At 33.2% G+C, this 18,814-nt stretch overlaps 1 protein-coding gene across 1 annotated transcript; it reads left to right on the top strand.

Annotated features, from left to right (window-relative positions):
• Positions 1-3: 3 nt before the first annotated feature.
• LOC134277806 (V-type proton ATPase subunit E-like) lies at positions 4-18,738 on the top strand. Its single transcript, XM_062760114.1, has 9 exons — positions 4-120; positions 1,494-1,559; positions 3,435-3,544; positions 3,755-3,821; positions 4,205-4,294; positions 4,536-4,604; positions 15,235-15,329; positions 16,933-17,020; positions 18,079-18,738. Exons 1-9 carry the CDS (start codon positions 88-90, stop codon positions 18,139-18,141), a joined length of 681 nt encoding a protein of 226 aa, XP_062616098.1. The 5' UTR covers positions 4-87; the 3' UTR covers positions 18,142-18,738.
• The last annotated feature ends 76 nt before the right edge of the window (positions 18,739-18,814 follow it).

Below are 18,814 nucleotides of genomic sequence, written 5' to 3'. Positions count from 1 at the left end.
TCATTTATTGGGCTCATCACAGTCACGAGAAATTTGCCAGTAAAAATTTTTCCTGTGAATAAAAAGTGATTTTTGTCAACCGTCAAGATGGCTATGAGTGATCAAGATGTCCAAAAACAGGTAATGGAAAAGTTTAATACAGAGCTTCACATTATTTGCCTGAATTACCAAAGGTTTTCTGAAATTTTACACTATCAGCATATTGATTTCTTGACAACAAAAATATTCCAATTCTATCAGACATTTGCACAGAGCTTTGGCTAAAATAAATGCATTATATGAGTTTACGATAGAAAAAGACACATTTACATTAAATTGTCCCGGTATTTTCTTTGATCTTTCTATCTGAACCTGGAAGATTTTGAGATTTTTGAAACTGGCAGTTGAGTTAACCTCACAACTGTCAACTGGTCAATATCATTTAATAATTTAATTTCACTTGTATCAAGTAATTTCATTGGCTGAATCATTCAGAGCAACATATAATATTTTGTATAACATAACTTGCCTACGTCACAATGAGTTACGTCAAAAACGTATTACTCCTCTTGACGTTACTTTTAAAATAATGCTCAGTTTTGAAGACTTTTTCCGGAGGAAATATTGTCTCATTGTCTACACTGAAATTAAATTTTAAGGAATGAAGCTTATTTCAACTTATGTTATCCGATATAACAAAACTTGGGGCACTTTACGCTTTCTTATAAACCGCTTCGCGGTTTATAAAGCGTAAACTGCCCCAAGTTATGTTATATCGGATAACATAAGTTGAAATTAGCTTCATTCCTTAATTAATATACCTCATTATAAATATTCTAAACAACGCGTAATCTGATTGGTTCTAATTTATCACGTGATCGGGCCGTAAAACTTCATATTTCCCGGTCGTCGGCACGTTTTTCATCATATTTCATTCTTTCGGAACACCTAGTGTAGTTCTCGTTCGTTGAAAGAGAAGTAGACGGTTTTATGGTAACTTTACGTAAAAAATGAAAGTGAATTTGAGAGCAGTGCCGAATTTGAAAGTTTATGTTTATTTTAAAGGTGTTTCGGTACAATAAACAATTTATTGCATGAATGCTCGGGAAACATGAAGTCTTATTCAGCCAAAAAATATAATATTCCCCTCGAGGGAATTGCTTTATTTAGTCCTAAAACTTGCATAACTTTGAATACAAAGACTCTCAAGGAGACATATAATTTCGATTATGTTGATGAGTGATTTTTACATGCATAATTTTAAGAAGATTTCAAGGTTGTATTTCATAACTGCACCAAGGTGTACTTTTTTGTACATACTAAGAAAATTACACCTTTAAGAAAAAAGTGTAGTAAAATAGCTAAATTAAGTTATTCTGACTAGCTAATAAAGCTATATAACTATTTAAAGCTATATAGCAATATTGCAATATTTTTCTTTTTGTCTCAATGGATAAAATTTTATTAATACACATGTACATGTACCTCTGAACATCTGAAAATATTTTTTGTAGATTAAACACATGATGGCTTTCATAGAGCAGGAAGCCAATGAAAAGGCAGAAGAAATAGATGCTAAGGTGGGTAGTACAAAATATTCTAATGATTCTCACATAAATTTTTCTTTTTATTAGCTCACCTGAGCCAAAGGCTCAAGTGAGCTTTTCTGATCACAATTTGTCCGTTGTCTGTCGTCGTTGTTGTCGTCGTCGTCATAAACTTTTCACATTTTCGACTTCTTCTCAAGAACCGCTGGGCCAATTTCAACCAAACTTGCCACAAAGCATCCTTGGGTGAAGGGGATTCACGTTTGTTCAAATGAAGGTCCAGGCCCTCATTCAAGGGGAGATAATTGGGAATTAATGAAAATTTGATGGTATGTTTTAAAAATCTTCTTCTCAAGAACCACTGAGCCAGGAAAGATGAAACTTATGGGGAAACATCCTCAGGTAGTGTAGATTCAAGTTTGTTCAAATCATGACCCCCGGGGGTAGGGCGGGGCCACAATGGCCGACCAAAGTTTTACATAGAAATATATAGGAAAATTCTTTAAAAATCTTCTTCTCAAGAATCACAAAGCCATTATTGATCATATTTATATGGAAGCATCCTCAGGTAATGTAGTTTCAAGTTTGTTCAAATCATGACCCCCGGGGGTAGGGCGGGGCCACAATGGCCGACCAAAGTTTTACATAGAAATATATAGGAAAATTCTTTAAAAATCTTCTTATCAAGAATAACAAAGCCATTATTGATCATATTTATATGGAAGCATCCTCAGGTAGTGTAGATTCAAGTTTGTTCAAACCATGACCCCCGGGGGTAGGGCGGGGCCACAATGGCCGACAAAAGTTTTATATAGAAATATATAGGAGATTTCTTTAAGAATCTTCTTCTCAAGAATAACAAAGCCATAATTGATCATATTTATATGACAGCATCCTCAGGTAGTGTAGATTCAAGTTTGTTCAAATCATGACACCCGGGGGTAGGGCGGGGCCACAATGGCCGACCAAAGTTTTACATAGAAATATATAGAAAATTCTTTAAAAATCTTCTTCTCAAGAATAAAAAAGCCATAATTGATCATATTTATATGACAGCATCCTCAGGTAGTATTGATTCAAGTTTGTTCAAATCATGACCCCCGGGGGCAGGGCGGGGCCACAATGGCCCGCAATGGCCAACCAAAGTTTTACATAGAAATATATAGAAAATTTTTTTTAAATCTTCTTCTCAAGAATAACAAAGCCATAATTAAACATATTTATAAGAAAGCATCCTCAGGTAGTGTAGATTCAAGTTTGTTCAAATCATGACCCCCGGGGGTAGGGCGGGGCCACAATGGCTGACCAAAGTTTTTAATAGACATATATATGAAAATTCTTTAAAAATCATCTTATCAAGAATAGCAAAGCCAGGATTGGTATTGTACTACTTTTGGATTTAAATTATTAAATAATAAACCAATTTCTACTTTTTCCTAGCCACAGTGCTCAGGTGAGCGATGTGGCCCATGGGCCTCTTGTCTAAATATATGTTGTTCATCATCAAGAAACTTAGAAAGACATGCAAGTAAATTTACTCAATGCAATAGAAGTATCATGTACTTTGTACTTTTAACTTAAGACAAACTACCGAGTACTGTAAACCAACTTTTATTGGTGTGCCAAAATATCCTCAACTTTGGCGACATACATATTTGCTCACAAATAATAATCACTGTGAACAGTTTCTTTTGCTTTCACTGAGGCTTTGTAAAGATGAATGTTTCCTGAGTTGTGAAAATTACTGCGTTATAGGTGGGCAATGATGTCAGACTGAAAGGTCATGAATAAAAAATGATGTGAATAATAGTTGGTTTACATTACTCAGTAGGCTTTCAGTATGCTGTGTTCATGCAATATTAATATTCAAAGGACAACTTATTATTATATAATAAAAAAAAATTACAGGCTGAGGAAGAGTTCAACATAGAGAAGGGAAGGCTTGTTCAGCAACAGAGAGTTAAAATCATGGAGTATTACGAGAGGAAGGAGAAACAGGTGGAACTACAGAAGAAAATGTAAATAACGCTCTCAATTTCTGTCCTTTTTATTTCCTACGATTTCCAATAAGACCTTGATTTTAATTTTTGCTAGTAACTTCAGAACTATGTGTGTTCACCCCAATTATCTCAAGTCATTAGGTACCTTTTGTTTCTTGTCAAGTTTGAAATAGTAACATTTATTAATAAACTGAATTTTGAAATTCATCTTTAAATTTTTTTTTTCAGTCAAAGTTCCAATCTGCTGAATCAGGCAAGACTACGGATTCTGAAGATGAGAGAAGATCTTCTGAGGGTAGGTATAGTTCTTACAAACAGTAATCATGCTTTAAAAAACTTCAAATGAATAGATTTAGATGCTCATGTAACATTTAAAACAGATATTAGTAAATTAAAAAGTGACAAAAGACAATTCATAATAAAATGTAAGCTACATTCATTTCAGATATTTGAATTTCTCAGGCCTTTTTGTATTCTCCATTGCAATGAATTTAACTATACAGATGTCTTGCTATCTGCTATTCTTTTTTAAAAGGAAGCAGAAAAAATATTCGCTTTGTGGACAATTTAAACAAGTTAATAAAGAGGCCAGAATTTTCAAGGACACATACATACATGGTAATCAAATAGAAGAAAATCTTAAGTAGTTTTTCAAAGATCTTCATATAATTTTCTTAGGATTTGATGGAAGATGCCAGAAAAAGACTTGGTCAGATCACAACAGACAGAAATCAGTACAAGAAGTTACTAGAGGGACTGATAGCTCAAGTAAGTACTTTATATAAAGAATCACTGTCTAGTTAGTAGAGTATGCCAGGGCATCAGCGATAGTTGGGAACTTGAGATGATTTGCATAATGGGCAAAGTCCATAATGCATAAATTATCATAATCATAATCAAATTTACCAGCTGAATAAAAAGCTATGAATTCCTCAGAAGTTATACCAATGTTAGCATCATAAAGAAATACTGTTTTAAATGGCACTTAAATTTACCTTGTTGATTTCAGGGCCTGTTTCAGCTTATAGAGGCGTCCGTTGTACTGAGATGTCGACAGAATGATGTGGACTTAGTGAAGGTAAAAGGGAGACAATATCAATCGCCAATTTAAAAGTATATCTAAGGCTCAACATTGATTGAAATAAGATAAATTTATAAACAAAATTAGAGATATATTTTTTTATACGCCCGTCTTAAGACGGGACGTATTATGTTATAGGCTTCGTGTCCGTCCGTCTGTCCGTCTGTCTGTTAGCTTTTTCGTTTCCGGCTCATAACTTTAATACTACTAGGCCTAGGATTATCAAACTTTGTCATCTGATGGATCTTGGGTAGAAGGTGTGTCGCACACAAAAAGTAGGTCGCTGTGACCTTTAATTAAGAAGTTATAGCCAAATATGGAAAAATCCTTTCCGGCCCATAACTAGAAAACCATAAGACCTACAATCATCAAACTTGGCCAGTTTATGCATCTTAGGTAGAAGGTGTGTTGCGACCTATTGCAAGGTCACTGTGACCTTTAATTTAAGGTAAAGATCCATACCACGTAAAATAACGTTATGTGACGTTATTCTCGTTTGTGACGTTATTACGTCAAACGCGCCCGACGCTTATTCTATCAAAAATGCCTGACGTCGATTTCACTTACCGGAAAAAAAAAGGGTACATTAATTTCCAAATAAAAGGCATAAATAAATACGATGTTCAGTTATTTTCCGGGATGCATGATCGAAGGAGAGTTTAAAGAACTATATGCGGTATATTGCATATGTTTGCCCCCACAAAAGTCAAATTTTGAAAACTTCCTGAAATGTGCTGAATTCAATAAATTGTACGAGAAATATAAGTTAACAGAAAATATTATAGTTCCAGAGCAGAGTATTCACAATTTCTGTTTTTATGACATCACAAACTAGTCCGATTTTCTATCCTTTTTCAGAAAGAGGACAAAATGGACAAAATTTCAACAATTTAAGCTTTAAAATTTATAGAGCGCATGTGTGTTCAGGAACAATATTGACATATTTCATTGATATTATCATTCTACACATTATATCAAAATATTTATCCTGAACACACATGCGCTCGGTGACTTTTATTTAAAATATCTACGAAATATGTACATTTTTCTGCAAAATTCATAAAAAAACTGAAATTTACGTCATATTTGTGACGTCATTACGTACATATGACGTCATTACTTATGAAATTATTCAGTGCTTTGAAGTCAGCATATACTCCCCTGTTTAAGGACTTAATTAAATATTACTCCATCAAAGTTTGATTTTGGGGGGCAAATGTTGGTTAATACCGCATATAGTTCTTTAGATGATTCGTCAAACCGAAAGTACAACAAAGATGGCATGGAAGATTCATTGTCTCGAGTACAAGATAACTAAAAGACTTCGACAATCGGGTCGTTTTTTGTCTCTGTAAGTTGAAGAAATACAGAGTAACTAATAAATGGTTCTCTTGTCGAAAGTCATTATCGTTTGCTTACATGTTTGTACATAGGCTTAGTACATAACCATTTTCGAACCACGTACGGCTCTGAAAGTATTCAGGTACCTAACTACTTTGCTTCAATATTCCGATTTTTATATGTCGTTTTTCTCTTCTCGATTGTTTGAATTAAAATATCGTCCCCTGGGGATTGACTCAGGATTTTGAAAAAAAATTATGGAAAACTTTTTTTTTACAATGTATATATCATACATAAAACAGTTACTGCACAAATATTAATGCTCTGTTATTTGGTATATCCTTGCACTGAAACATAAAATAATTATTGATAAAAAAAACCCAGAATATTTCATTTAAGTAGGAAAGGACATTGATACATTGACAAAAAAATTCCTTAATACACATAATATGTGACATATATGCTGAAAATTTGGAAAAATTTGTTTTAAAGCTAGTGCACAATAATCTTTAGCTATCATTTGTAGTGCTTTGGGTATACAATGTAGTGTATTGCTGCACATGTCATTAGACTGACAGGTGTCCTGGGTTCGATTCTCTGGAAGTTGAAAAAATACAGAGTAACAAATAAATGGTTCTCTTTTGTCGAAAGTCATTAACGTTTGCTTATATACTTGTACATAGTACATAACCATTTTCGAACCTTTTGGGCCTCTTGTTATATGTTTGCTAGAGCCAATTTCCAAATTGATGATAAAATTACATATTTCTCATCTACGGTATATACAATATGTATAATAAATGAGAAAAACATACGTCGAACAGACCAAGGGGTCTATATCAGATGGGGAATGGGGATATTTCTGTCTTCAAGCACCCGTGAATAGTATAGCAATAGGTATCAGTCGCTAATAAGATAATGTGCAATTTTATGCATTACCATGATTACTGTAATGATAGTTAGACTTAAACCCACAAATAACAACATGACAGTAACAAAGAAGGGAATACATGTATAAGATGATAAATAGGAATGCCTATGAGATCATAGAGGGTGATATAAAAAGGAATAAGGAAAAGGATAAAATTTCAATCCAACATTTCACAAAATCAACTCTGTTAGTTAAGCCGAGTGCTTACAATGTTATAATTATATGTACAATTAGGTTGTTTGTGCGTGGTTTAATCATGGATTAATCATTAAAAACAAAGATAACCAGTTTCAGTTTAGATTTTATGGATTTATGTCAAGATTGTAGCTTTTTATTTGAATGAAAAATTATTAATACTGTCTCTTAAAAGTTATGACAGTGTTTTTTTTTCAAAAACAAATCAATTTTCCAACATACAGAATTTATTGCATAATTACCTTGACCCTTTGATCACAAAATCAATAAGGGTCTCCCTCGAGCCACAGAGAGTTGCTGTGTAAAATTTCAATGCAAAGGCTTCTTGAAAGTGTTACAGACAGACAGAAAGACACACGGACAGATGCACAGACCTAAATTTATGCCCTGTTCACACGGAGAGTTTAATTCGAATTAAACGTAAGTTTACTGCGAATTAGCTTCGCTTAGCGTTCACACGGAGAATTTAATGCGAATTAGTTTACTTCGCATTAGTTTACTGCGCATTAAATTACTTCGCATTAGCTTCGTGTGAACGCTAAGCGAAGCTAATTCGAATTAAATTTTGGGGCATGCGTAATGGCAAAATTGAGTCAAATGCATCATGTCGGTGGTCAACTTTAAGTACTTGTGCTATTTTTGAGTCAAAAACTAAGAAAAAATGTCTTAATCACTAAAATATGTCTCCAGACACTGTGACATTATGTCAAATGTATCTGCTTCTGCATAAGGTGACGTGATTTGCAAATGACGTCATAATAGCCTTCCTCACGCCTGACTGTCGAAGTAAAATTTTAATTCGCATTAGTTTACTTCGCATTAGCTGTCGTGTGAACGCAATTTAATTCGCATTAGTTTGATTCGCATTAGTTTGCTTCGCATTAATTTACTGCGAATTAAACTTGTCGTGTGAACAGGGCATTAGTATCCCCACTTTCAGTGAAAGGGGAGACAATTATATAAGTTTTTTTTTGTTGATGTTAAACTTGGTTTATCAAGATACTTGTTTAAAAAAAAAATAGCATAACTTTCCCAGTGATTATTCAGTTCTTTCTTTTCCTACATAAATAGTTTTTGATATCATATTGAGCTTAATAATATTATACACCTACACATTTATCTATTTTAACATCAATATGCACTAAGCAACACAGTTCCAAAAAGCCAGATAATGTATTGGACCAGCATGCAAAACTTGTATCAAACCATTTTCCCCCAAATGAATGAAGAGTCCTTCCCAAACTTATGAGTTAGGACTTTGTGCTGTGTCATGTAGCATGATAAAAAGCTGGAGAAGGAAAAATCTTTTTTTTCTATTTCATTATTAGAATACAATTTTAAAGAAGTATAATTGAACTGCCTAACATCCAATACAAGTCAAATTGAACCATCTTGGATGTCTTGATTAAAATTTTTTATTTTAGGCACAGAGCAACAGAAAAGAGTTTTTTTTTTTAAACTAGACCAAGTTCATAATGCATGTATTATTCCTCAGGTACTTTTAATATACAAGTATACATACAAATTAAATATTCAGTACCTAAAATGATGTTCATCAGCTCAGACAATTTCAGGTTCGAGAATCTGTGTGTGTTTAAGGAGAGGGTTTACATAGGCATTGCCTGTTGCCCAATCCTGATTGAATTATACTCAATAAAATATGTTTAAAGTAATCTGTGTCAAAACTCATGGAACAAATGCTCACTGGATCCATATAAAAATATCACTTTAACATAGAACATTCTATTTACTCAGGGAGTGTTGACTTTTAAAGCATCATACCAATGACTTTTCATACCAATTTTGCATAGATCAGTTTTTCCAAGGAGGGGTCCTGCCATCCAAGGTCACTTTTAGTAAAATTCACTGTTATCTTAGGACTTTCAGTAAGGTGGGATATTCTTGATGTTATGTATTTAGCCTCTAAAATTTACACAGCTTTCATTCATCGTTGAAATATATGTGGCCGGGATAGAAATTCAGGACATATAAGAAAGTAAGATTACCGGTAAGTTGTCTAATGATTGTCAACAATGATTAAAAGTACCTGATGTTATTAATTTTTTAACCAATGAAAATTTATTTGCCATTTGAAAGACACTAGTGCCGAGAATACTGCGTCTTACTAAAAGTCCAAGGATGGCAGAGAATAATTGTACTGCTAGGTTAAGTATGTACATTTAATAATTCTGCAATGTCCATGGGAACACACACACTCACCACTAGATCCGCCATGAAAATTGCAATCAAAAAGCATCCTATAGAAATTATACTATGGAAACGAGAAAAAAAAATATAAGTGCTGACAAAAATTATTGTGTAAGAGTGATTTTGACAGCTCGGTCAGAGTACATAAAACAACTATTTTTTTATTGTTTGACTTACTTAAGGTAAGTCACTCCTCAAATTTCTTATATCAAGGATTTTTTTAAAAGTATATTTTGGATAAGTACTCATAAAGTGTGACTCAAAACCGCAGAGAAAATAAGGGGTCAGTGTGCATCTTACTGATCTATGGTACAATTAAGTTGACCTTTTTGCACTTAAATTTTAACCCTTTAGTTTATTACTTTTATACAATTATCTCTTACTATATTTTATCAGCTGTAACCATGGCAATAAATTTATTCTTACTTTACGTAAAATAGTTTGAATAATATTTATTATTGATCAAATCTTGCAAATTAATGCGCGTAAATAATTATGTGACCTTATTGCACTAAAACATAACATATTTTGGGTTTTAGAAAAATAAATAGGCAATATAATATTTTCTTATATTAAGCTTTGTATGAATTAAGTGCTGATCAGTCATAAATATCGAGTAGTTTAAAATAATGAAAGAAAAGGTTGGGGTCAGTGATGTTAAATTTGAAATATTGGACAAAATATGTGATTTTAAGGCAAAAAATGGTGTAAATTTTATCTTGACTTCTTTGATATATCTCCAGTTTTTAGCAAAGTTTGTCGAAGGAAGGTGTAAAACTTGTTCTAAAAATATAAATTAAGACCTATATCAAATATTCCTATCAATATCATAAAGGAAAATATTCTCCGAGTAAAAGTATGTGAGGCTAAAGTTTCTAGACATTAAATTTGATAAATGTGCAGATGTGCAGAAATTTCTGCTAAATATCCTTCCACCACAAAAAATAGTCCCTAATAAATCTTGCTTCTTTGAAGATTTTTTGAGCAGTTTTTTCTTTGATTGATAAAAAATATACATTGTTGAATATAATTATTTTATTAAAATTGAATTTTAATAAATATTTTTGAAGTTAGATGTTCTGCGTGAACTTTTCTAAAAAGCTGACGAGTGACTTACCTTAACCCTTTTAATTATGAACTCTTTCATATATTTATAAAACCTTATTGATTTTAAAAATACATAAATTACTTCACATTTTACCAATTAAATGACATAGCTTTAGTAATGATGCTCTCAATGCAATTCTAGTCATCAACTATGGAGCTTGAATTTATTAAACGAATTTGAGTTATGTACGGAAAACCTGGATCATTCAGTGCTAGAGTGTCCCTAGCTTAAGAAGGGGATCTCTGCCTTCCAAGGATATGATCGCCTGTAAGCACGGTGTTTTAAACAAACAAACATTACAAAGTGGAAACACTGAACATATTCATCTCCGCGTACATTAATTTGATCTATTTTATATGGTATGTGAATAAAAACATGATAAACAACGTTGAACCTTACTTGGACAGGTCCGAGCATTTCCTGAGATCAGAAACCAGACGTTAAAAAGATGTGGCAAACAAACCACTTATTTGTATCTAAGAATAGCGAGAAATGTATTACATAGACACAAAAAGTAGTAAAACGTGCCACTTCTCTAAATTTTTAATCAACTAAATCGCATCCAAACTACCCATGCACTCGGATTTCCTCGGATGACTCGTACCTCGCACATAACCTCGGACGTCAACGGTGATCTACCATCTTGCTGATTTAGTCATGTGATCTTATTTGAATTTCTTTCAAATGTCATACATTTGAAATCGGAGTTATTTTGTGGTACGCTCAACAGTTTTTTCTTGCTTTCAAAGCCTATTAACATGAGGATGTAATCTAAACCTGTTTACGATAAAGAATTGGACAAATTAATAAACATTTTCGAAGAACGTTATGCAGAGCGAAATACGAAATGAGTGATAAGGCAGTTTCCGGCGGAGAAATGTAAGGATCTGTTGCGTATTCCTCCACCAATCACATCCGAGGTTTGAATGGAGCGTAGCGGAGTCAGCCGAGGATTGCCGATTGCTACCCATGTTGAAATTGAAAGTATTTTCTTCTTTCACTTCCGTCACAACGTCACACATGCGCATTAACGGTTTATAGAATATTCCGAAGATTGAACCCGATTACTATTATGCTTGTGAATCGTGAAAACGAATTTTTGGCCGTCTATGCATTAAATATTCAACTTATGATTTAAACCATACTTATTACTGTTCTATTATCGATAGTTTCAAATATTTAAAGCGATTTTTACACCCAAATCCTAAAAGTATAGATGTTAAAAAGATTTTTCAAATTATCATTTTTCAGCAAATTTGGTTTAAAAATGTGAAATTTTCTTGTTTGATGCCCGCTGCCCCACTTAATTTTTATGCCATATAAGGGAGAGAACATTGGAAAATAATGTGTTAATTTTAAAAAGAAATCTGTAGTCAGAATATCAAGCAGCAATTTATTTTTACTAGTAATGAACTTTATAATTTTGAGCTAAATATGTTTAATTCGCCCTAGAAAGTAATATTAGGTGGATCAGCAGATTAAAAAAATAATTAAACATTCAAACAAGCATATTTTCTCTATGATTCATATGTTAAAAAAATTCTTTTGCTTTTAATTTTAGAAAGCTAGAATAAATATCTTAATTTCCGCATTTCCGTCATTTCACGAGACAATGTCTATTTTTAGTAACAATCCTTTCAAAAGGAGGCCCGGTTGACCCCAAAATTTACACTGATCTGGAAAGGACAAATACTCAGTTAAGATTCTGAAAAGTTTCAACAAAATCTGTAGTTCCGTTATTTCTATAGGATGGTATGGATCTTTACCTTAAGTGAATTTTTTTTTAAAAAAAGTGTCTTTTTGCTATTCATTTAAACATCCCAAATAATGTAAGAGTATTGTACTGTCCTTATTAAAAAAGTGTTAAATCAAGAAAATACTTATTTTTTTTAAGCATATACTTGACAGCAATCTTTAACAAATATAATGTATGTTAGAGAAATCCTACCTCTCCCATGAGTGTAATTATCAAGCACTGGTCAAGAAGAATTTTGATGACAGAAAATTGCATGTCAAATTAGAGAGAAATTAATGGGTTTTGAGTGCGAGGAGCATTGGTGTTATCTATGTCCCTTGAGTATTGGGCAAATGGGTAAGCCTGTTTGATTAAAAATAGCTCTTGCTGACTAGCTTAAGTTTTAAAATGAATTTGATGAAAAGTAATTAAAACAAATTTGATACTGCATAATAGACCAATCTGATATTATGTAACATTATTTAAAAACTAATTTTATGGGGTGGGGTGAAATCAGCATGTCCATATGAATTACATATTAAAACCTGTCGGACATTAAATCTCAACCAAAAAAAAAATCTTTGAGTATTTTATATGTTTTAAGAAAAAAAATATAGTAGATTGTGCAGACCCATTCATCTCTTGGTAGTAATGAGTAGACAAGCATCCAGTTAAAGATTAATTAATGAGTTCAGTGTAGGAAGGCTAGCGTCTTATCTGTACCCTTTGGGGATTAGACAGAAGAACTGCTGGTCAGTTTATAACATATGTCATTTGATGGCCAGCCTTTTTTTTTAGCTCACCTCAATGAAGTTGGGGGAGCTTATGTAATACCCTCGGCGTCGGCGTCGGTGTCGGCGTCGGTGTCGGCGTCGGCGTCGGCGTCCCGGGTTAAGGTTAAGTTTTTTGGAGCAGTTTTCTTTTTAAGTACTTCTATGTCCTATATTGATTAGACATGCATGGAAGATGGTTCTAGTGTGTTTCATTGTACCAGTCAAAGTTTCAGATGCTGCAATTTTAGCAAAGGAATGACCAGGTTAATGTTTTTGGAGCAGGTTAACATTTTTGGTGCAGTTTTTGGTGTAGGTTTCATTTCCAAGTAACTATAAGCCCTATGTTAACCAAACTTGCATGGATGATACATCTAAGGATGCATACTACCGGGCTTGCTTCGGATGCTGAATCTGACCTACTTTTTCCGGTTGAGTGAACAGGTTAAAGTTTTTTGGTGCAGGTTTCATTTCCAAGTATCTGTAAGTCCTATGTTGACCAAACTTGCATGGATGATACATCTAAGGATGGATACAACCAGGCTTGCTTCGGATGCTGAATCTGACCTACATTTTCCGGTTGAGTGAACAGGTTTAATGTTTTTGGTGCAGGTTTCATTTCCAAGTATCTGTAAGTCCTATGTTGACCAAACTTGCATGGATGATACATCTAAGGATGGATACTACCAGGCTTGCTTCGGATGCTGAATCTGACCTACATTTTCCAGTTGAGTGAACAGGTTAGAGTTTTTGTGCAGGTTTCATTTCCAAGTAACTATAAGCCCTATGTTGACCAAACTTGCATGGATGATACATCTAAGGATGGATACTACCGGGCTTGCTTCGGATGCTGAATCTGACTTACATTTTCCAGTTGAGTGAACAGGTTAAAGTGTTTGGAGCAGGTTTCATTTGCAAGTAACTTTAAGCCCTATGTTGACCAAACTTGCATGGATGATAAATCTAAGGATGCACACTACCGGGCTTGCTTCGGATGCTGAATCTGACCTACATTTTCCGGTTGAGTGAACAAGTAAAAGTTTTTGGTGCAGGTTTCATTTCCAAGTAACTATGAGTTCTTTAATGACCAATCTTGCATGGATGATACATCTTAGGATGCATACTACCAGGCTTGCTTCGGATGCTGAATCTGACCTACATTTTGTGGATGAGTGAAAATGTTAGTTTTTGATGTATGTTTCATTTCCAATTAACTATGAGCCTTATAATGTGCAAACTTGCATGGACGATACATCTTAGGATGCACACTAATGGACTTGCTTCGGATGCTGAATTCGACATATATATTTTTCAGATAATAGACCAGGTTAAAGTTATGGTTGCAGGTCTATTACCAAAAAACTTTAAGGCTTTTATAACATCGTATAAACCAAACTTGCACAAATGTTGCATCAAGAGATGAAAACTCAAATTTGCTTTAGATGCTGAATTACATTTTCATGAAGAAGAACTACTTTAAATTTTTTATGTTGGTCTACTTCAAAGTATCAGATCAAAATTGCTTAGATATTTTCATTTTTGGAATGTACATTTTTTGTTGGTTAATTGTGTGACTTTGCCTTATTTAAAGACAACATTCGTTGAGGTGAGCTCTGTAATCTCTGATTACCTATGTTTTCAAAATTAATTTGGTGTACATTCAGTTGTTAAGACTAATTTGATGATGGGCATTTGACAAGGTCTAACACAACCAGCACTGAAATCTATCAGTGATGTAATATTTATTATAATTGATGCATACATCACAGGGGATGGATAAATATTTTAAGGAATGGAAAAATAATCGAAATCTTAGAATCAAGGTTGATGTGATTTTCTTGCATCTAAACTGTTCAAGAAAATTGTAATCTTTTGACGGGCGTATCATGCTGTGGCGCGGCACTTTATTCCCTATTCTAATGATTTATTGAAACTAGACTGATCATTCTCATAATATTGTTAAAAATTGTTTAAATTTTTTATAAACTGTTTTTCACATAACTAAATTTTCTTGGAAATTTATTTGTTGTATAAATTTATTTAAGTAATAATTCATTGGAATTTGTAAGTGAGAGAAATCACGAATTCTGCTTTTTGGACATAGTCTGTTAACACAGCAATTCTCCAATAAACCAAAAATATACATGAGAATGAAATTTTTTGCAAGCAGATGGCCTTGTGTAGTTAAGAAAAAAAAATTAAAGTTTTTGTGAAGAAAACAGGAATTACAGATCATTTCTGTTTTTCTGAAAGACTTTCAAAAATCACAGTTACATGTAATACATGTATACACTGAAGATGTCTAACATTAATAACATATGTTTTTTTTTTCTCTGTAGGAAAGTCTTCCGTCAGCTGTACGGCAGTACAAAGAAGCCACAGGGAATGATGTCTCCATCACCATAGATACGGACAACTTCCTGGGAAATGATGTGTGAGTATTCAGGTGGTCAGAGTTGAGCTTTTTATCGTAGAAATTGAAATATATTTTACAAGAGAAAAGAATCTTTGAATTATGCATGTCCAGTATAACTTGTCAGATCTAATATGTAATATTCATATTAAGAAATCTTGCTAATTACAGTGATTGGGATAAGCACGCGCCCTGCGCCATAGTCGCATTAAATTTTAAAATGTCACATTAAAATTAAAAACGCTGCGCCATTGTGGCGCATATAATGCACTGCATACTTTTAAACTTTGAGCTTTCCCCCAAGCGCTTGTAGTCTTTCCCATAACAATCGCTGTCAATTTACGCTTGAAATAAAAACAGTGTTTTATATCGTTCAGTTAAAGCGTTCGTATGACTTTCTTTTCTCCAGTATCTAATCAAACAGTTACGTGTTTTCTGATTGGCTAACGGGCACGAAATAAACTGGTGTCAGGAGTGCAGCATGCTGCCTAAGAAAATACCTCGTACCGATAAAGGACAGACTTTTCTTAATTTTCACAATCCTAACAAACAAATTTAAGTAAATCGCTACAAAATGACTCGGAAGAAGTATAACATGCTGACAGAACGAATGGAGATAAATCTGACGGTAAGACTGATGATGTAGTCTCGGAGGAAAAACCAAAACGAAAATTGAATATAAATTGGAGGGAAGCAGTATAGATCTAAACCAGGCTTTAAATCATTTTAAAGATGTCAAACATCGGACACAAAAAATAAAGAATTGAAATTAAATTGCAGTGTTTATTTATTTTCTGACACTTGTGAATACAAATATACTAATTTTGTATCTTTTAATGTCGTCATTCAATAATTTGACAATTTCAATTAAGTAAAGTCAACTGAAATTCAAACAGCAAGTAATTAATTGCAAGTTTGTAACTAGGAAATGTCCCATTAAAAAGTCTGTTTGGCGCATTGAATTTTGAAATGTCACATTGACACTGACTTGGGGTGTGCCATTGTCACATTTACTCCCTAGCCTATCCCAATCACTGTAATTATAATATAAACTCTAAAGTTCTCAGTATTGAATTTAATTTTTTTAAATACAAGTGATTTTTACTACATCGTATTTAAGAGTTGTTGCCCTTTAAATGCTTTGAAAAATTAAATCTTTCATTGTGTATGTAAATTTAAAAAGAAAGAAAGAATTAATTTCAATCTCTTGACCTACAGTTTTGCTAATTATTGTCTTTCAGTCTGACAAGCAAAATTATTAATATAGTAAAATTTTACCAGATAATTTTGATTTTGAACATTTAAAACATCATTGTAAATGTTGCTTGTTTTCATATACTCTATCAGCTCAGCAAAATTACTTGAAAAATGTTATCTTGAAACCAATAAAAAAAAATTTTAAAAAAAGACAAACTAACCTGATGGGACTGAGAAAAGACTGTGATATCCGAGGATTGGAGTTATCGAGGGTAAAATACTTAAAAGAATTTGTGGTTAAAGCTTCCACATCACTTCGACACATCCAGAGGGTATTTGACATATTAGAGTGGGAGATACCAAAGTTTAACTGTATATTGATGTCATTTTTTGCTTGTGATCTGTAGCTCATTTTGTATATCCACAGGTCAGGAGGGGTTGAACTTTTAGCCCAGAGTGGGAAAATCCGAGTAGAAAACATGCTGGAGAGTCGGCTTGCCCTTATGAGTCAACAGGTACACATTTATTATCGCAAGTTTACCCATTTTGATGAAAAATCCCTAAGTTAATTCAACTATTGGAAGTTTTACTTCTTTGCTTGTTGTTTTGTGTCCCTCTCGAGGATATTTTACTCATATACATGTAGAGTAGTCAATACTTGCCGGTGGAGAGCTGCAAATATTGTCCTATGCTCCGAGCTCATGATCAGGGCTTATGAGAAGTAAGGGATATATTTCTTGCCAGCTAGCATTTACTGCAACAAAGGACATTATATACAGTCTCATTGTAGAGAATATGCAAATATTCAAGTCAGCAACACAGCAAATTCATCTACTGTACCTTGCCGTAATGTGATAAGGGAGGAAACTCTCAATTCTCAAGTGAAAATAATTTTCTGTTTATGCAATCAGATCATTAAAGCATGATATCCCCCCTTAAAATCTGATAAGGAAAAAAAATCTGTGGGATATGCTCTATATATAGTGTTTGAGACTTCTGAGTTAATAGGTAACAAAGAGTGGCCCAATAATCTGATTTTATTGTTGAGAACTCATGAATCACAATTTTTTCCCTTTGTAAAAAGTAAAGTTTTCAGCAGTCAATCATCAAGGTGCATGAAGATGGAAAATGCTTTCATTCATTATTGTATGAAACAAGGTACATACATATACAATTTTATTTCTTGCAAAGAAACGTGTCATGTCTTTAATGAATAGACAAGCAAATGTACATCATACATGTACTGTAGATCACTAAATTTTCGCGACACCTTATTTTCGCGAGATAGTAATTGACTCTTGATTGGCGAGACAAAATTTTCACGAATTGTGGTTATTGCTTTATATAATCTTAAGGAATACTATTATACGCGAGAATTAAATTTTCGCGAGCACACTGTCTCGCGTAATTGCGCGAAAATAAAGTTCTCGCGAATAAAACGTGATTTACAGTATATATTAATAAGTGGTCCATAGTATAGTACAACTGCAAAGATTTGCATTTACAATAGTATGGCTCATTGGAATAAGTTTAGCTTTCCATATTGAAGAAAGATTTCACTCTTTTATTGCAGATGATTCCAGAGTTGAGAACGATTTTGTATGGAGCTAATCCCAACAGGAAGTTCATGGATTAAACCCAGCAGTTGTTTATAGTCATTATATACTGTACCTAGGTCATCTCATATGTATATCAAAACTGGATCAATACGCAAGTCTAGTCAGTGGGAACTTCATGGTTGATACTTTATAGTTTTGTTTAACTTCATGTGCAAAGGTTTGCACACATAACATATAGTAATGTGTAATCTTCAAATGATTTAGGATATTAACATGATGTCTGAATTTTAAAAAACAAATTTCCAAAAACATTGCATTTAATAGCAAAATGATGTACATGTATTTGTAATTCATTTGTTTACTAGTATGTGTAGATCTTGTATAATGAACAAACTAAGGCATATATGTTGGAAATATTTATCTTTATGATGTCTCTGTCAGTACTATTTCCTGCAAGGTTGAAATCCATGACATGATATTGATTGTACGAGTTATTTCCCTTTGACTGTGTTTTTACTATGTAAACAGAAGTAGTCTTATAGTCGTGTCAAAGTTACTGTGATCATTCCAGTCCTAAGTACAGGTGTACTTATCAGTGCTACAGATTGTGTAATATGTGTATTGTTGATATTTAATCAAGATTATAGAATATATAAAACATTGAAAATTTGAAATCACTTGTTATGTTTAGATACGAACTTTTATCAATGTAAAAGAAAGGGTGGATGGTGGGTTACCGGCTTAGGCAGA

The sequence above is a fragment of the Saccostrea cucullata genome, unplaced genomic scaffold (assembly GCF_032062105.1).
Source record: "Saccostrea cucullata isolate Sc308-1 unplaced genomic scaffold, CSIRO_AGI_Scuc_v1 ctg1783, whole genome shotgun sequence".
NCBI lineage: Eukaryota > Metazoa > Mollusca > Bivalvia > Ostreida > Ostreidae > Saccostrea > Saccostrea cuccullata.
The sequence above is the reverse complement of the archived record's forward strand: the minus strand, read 5'-3'. Positions and strand labels throughout refer to the sequence as shown.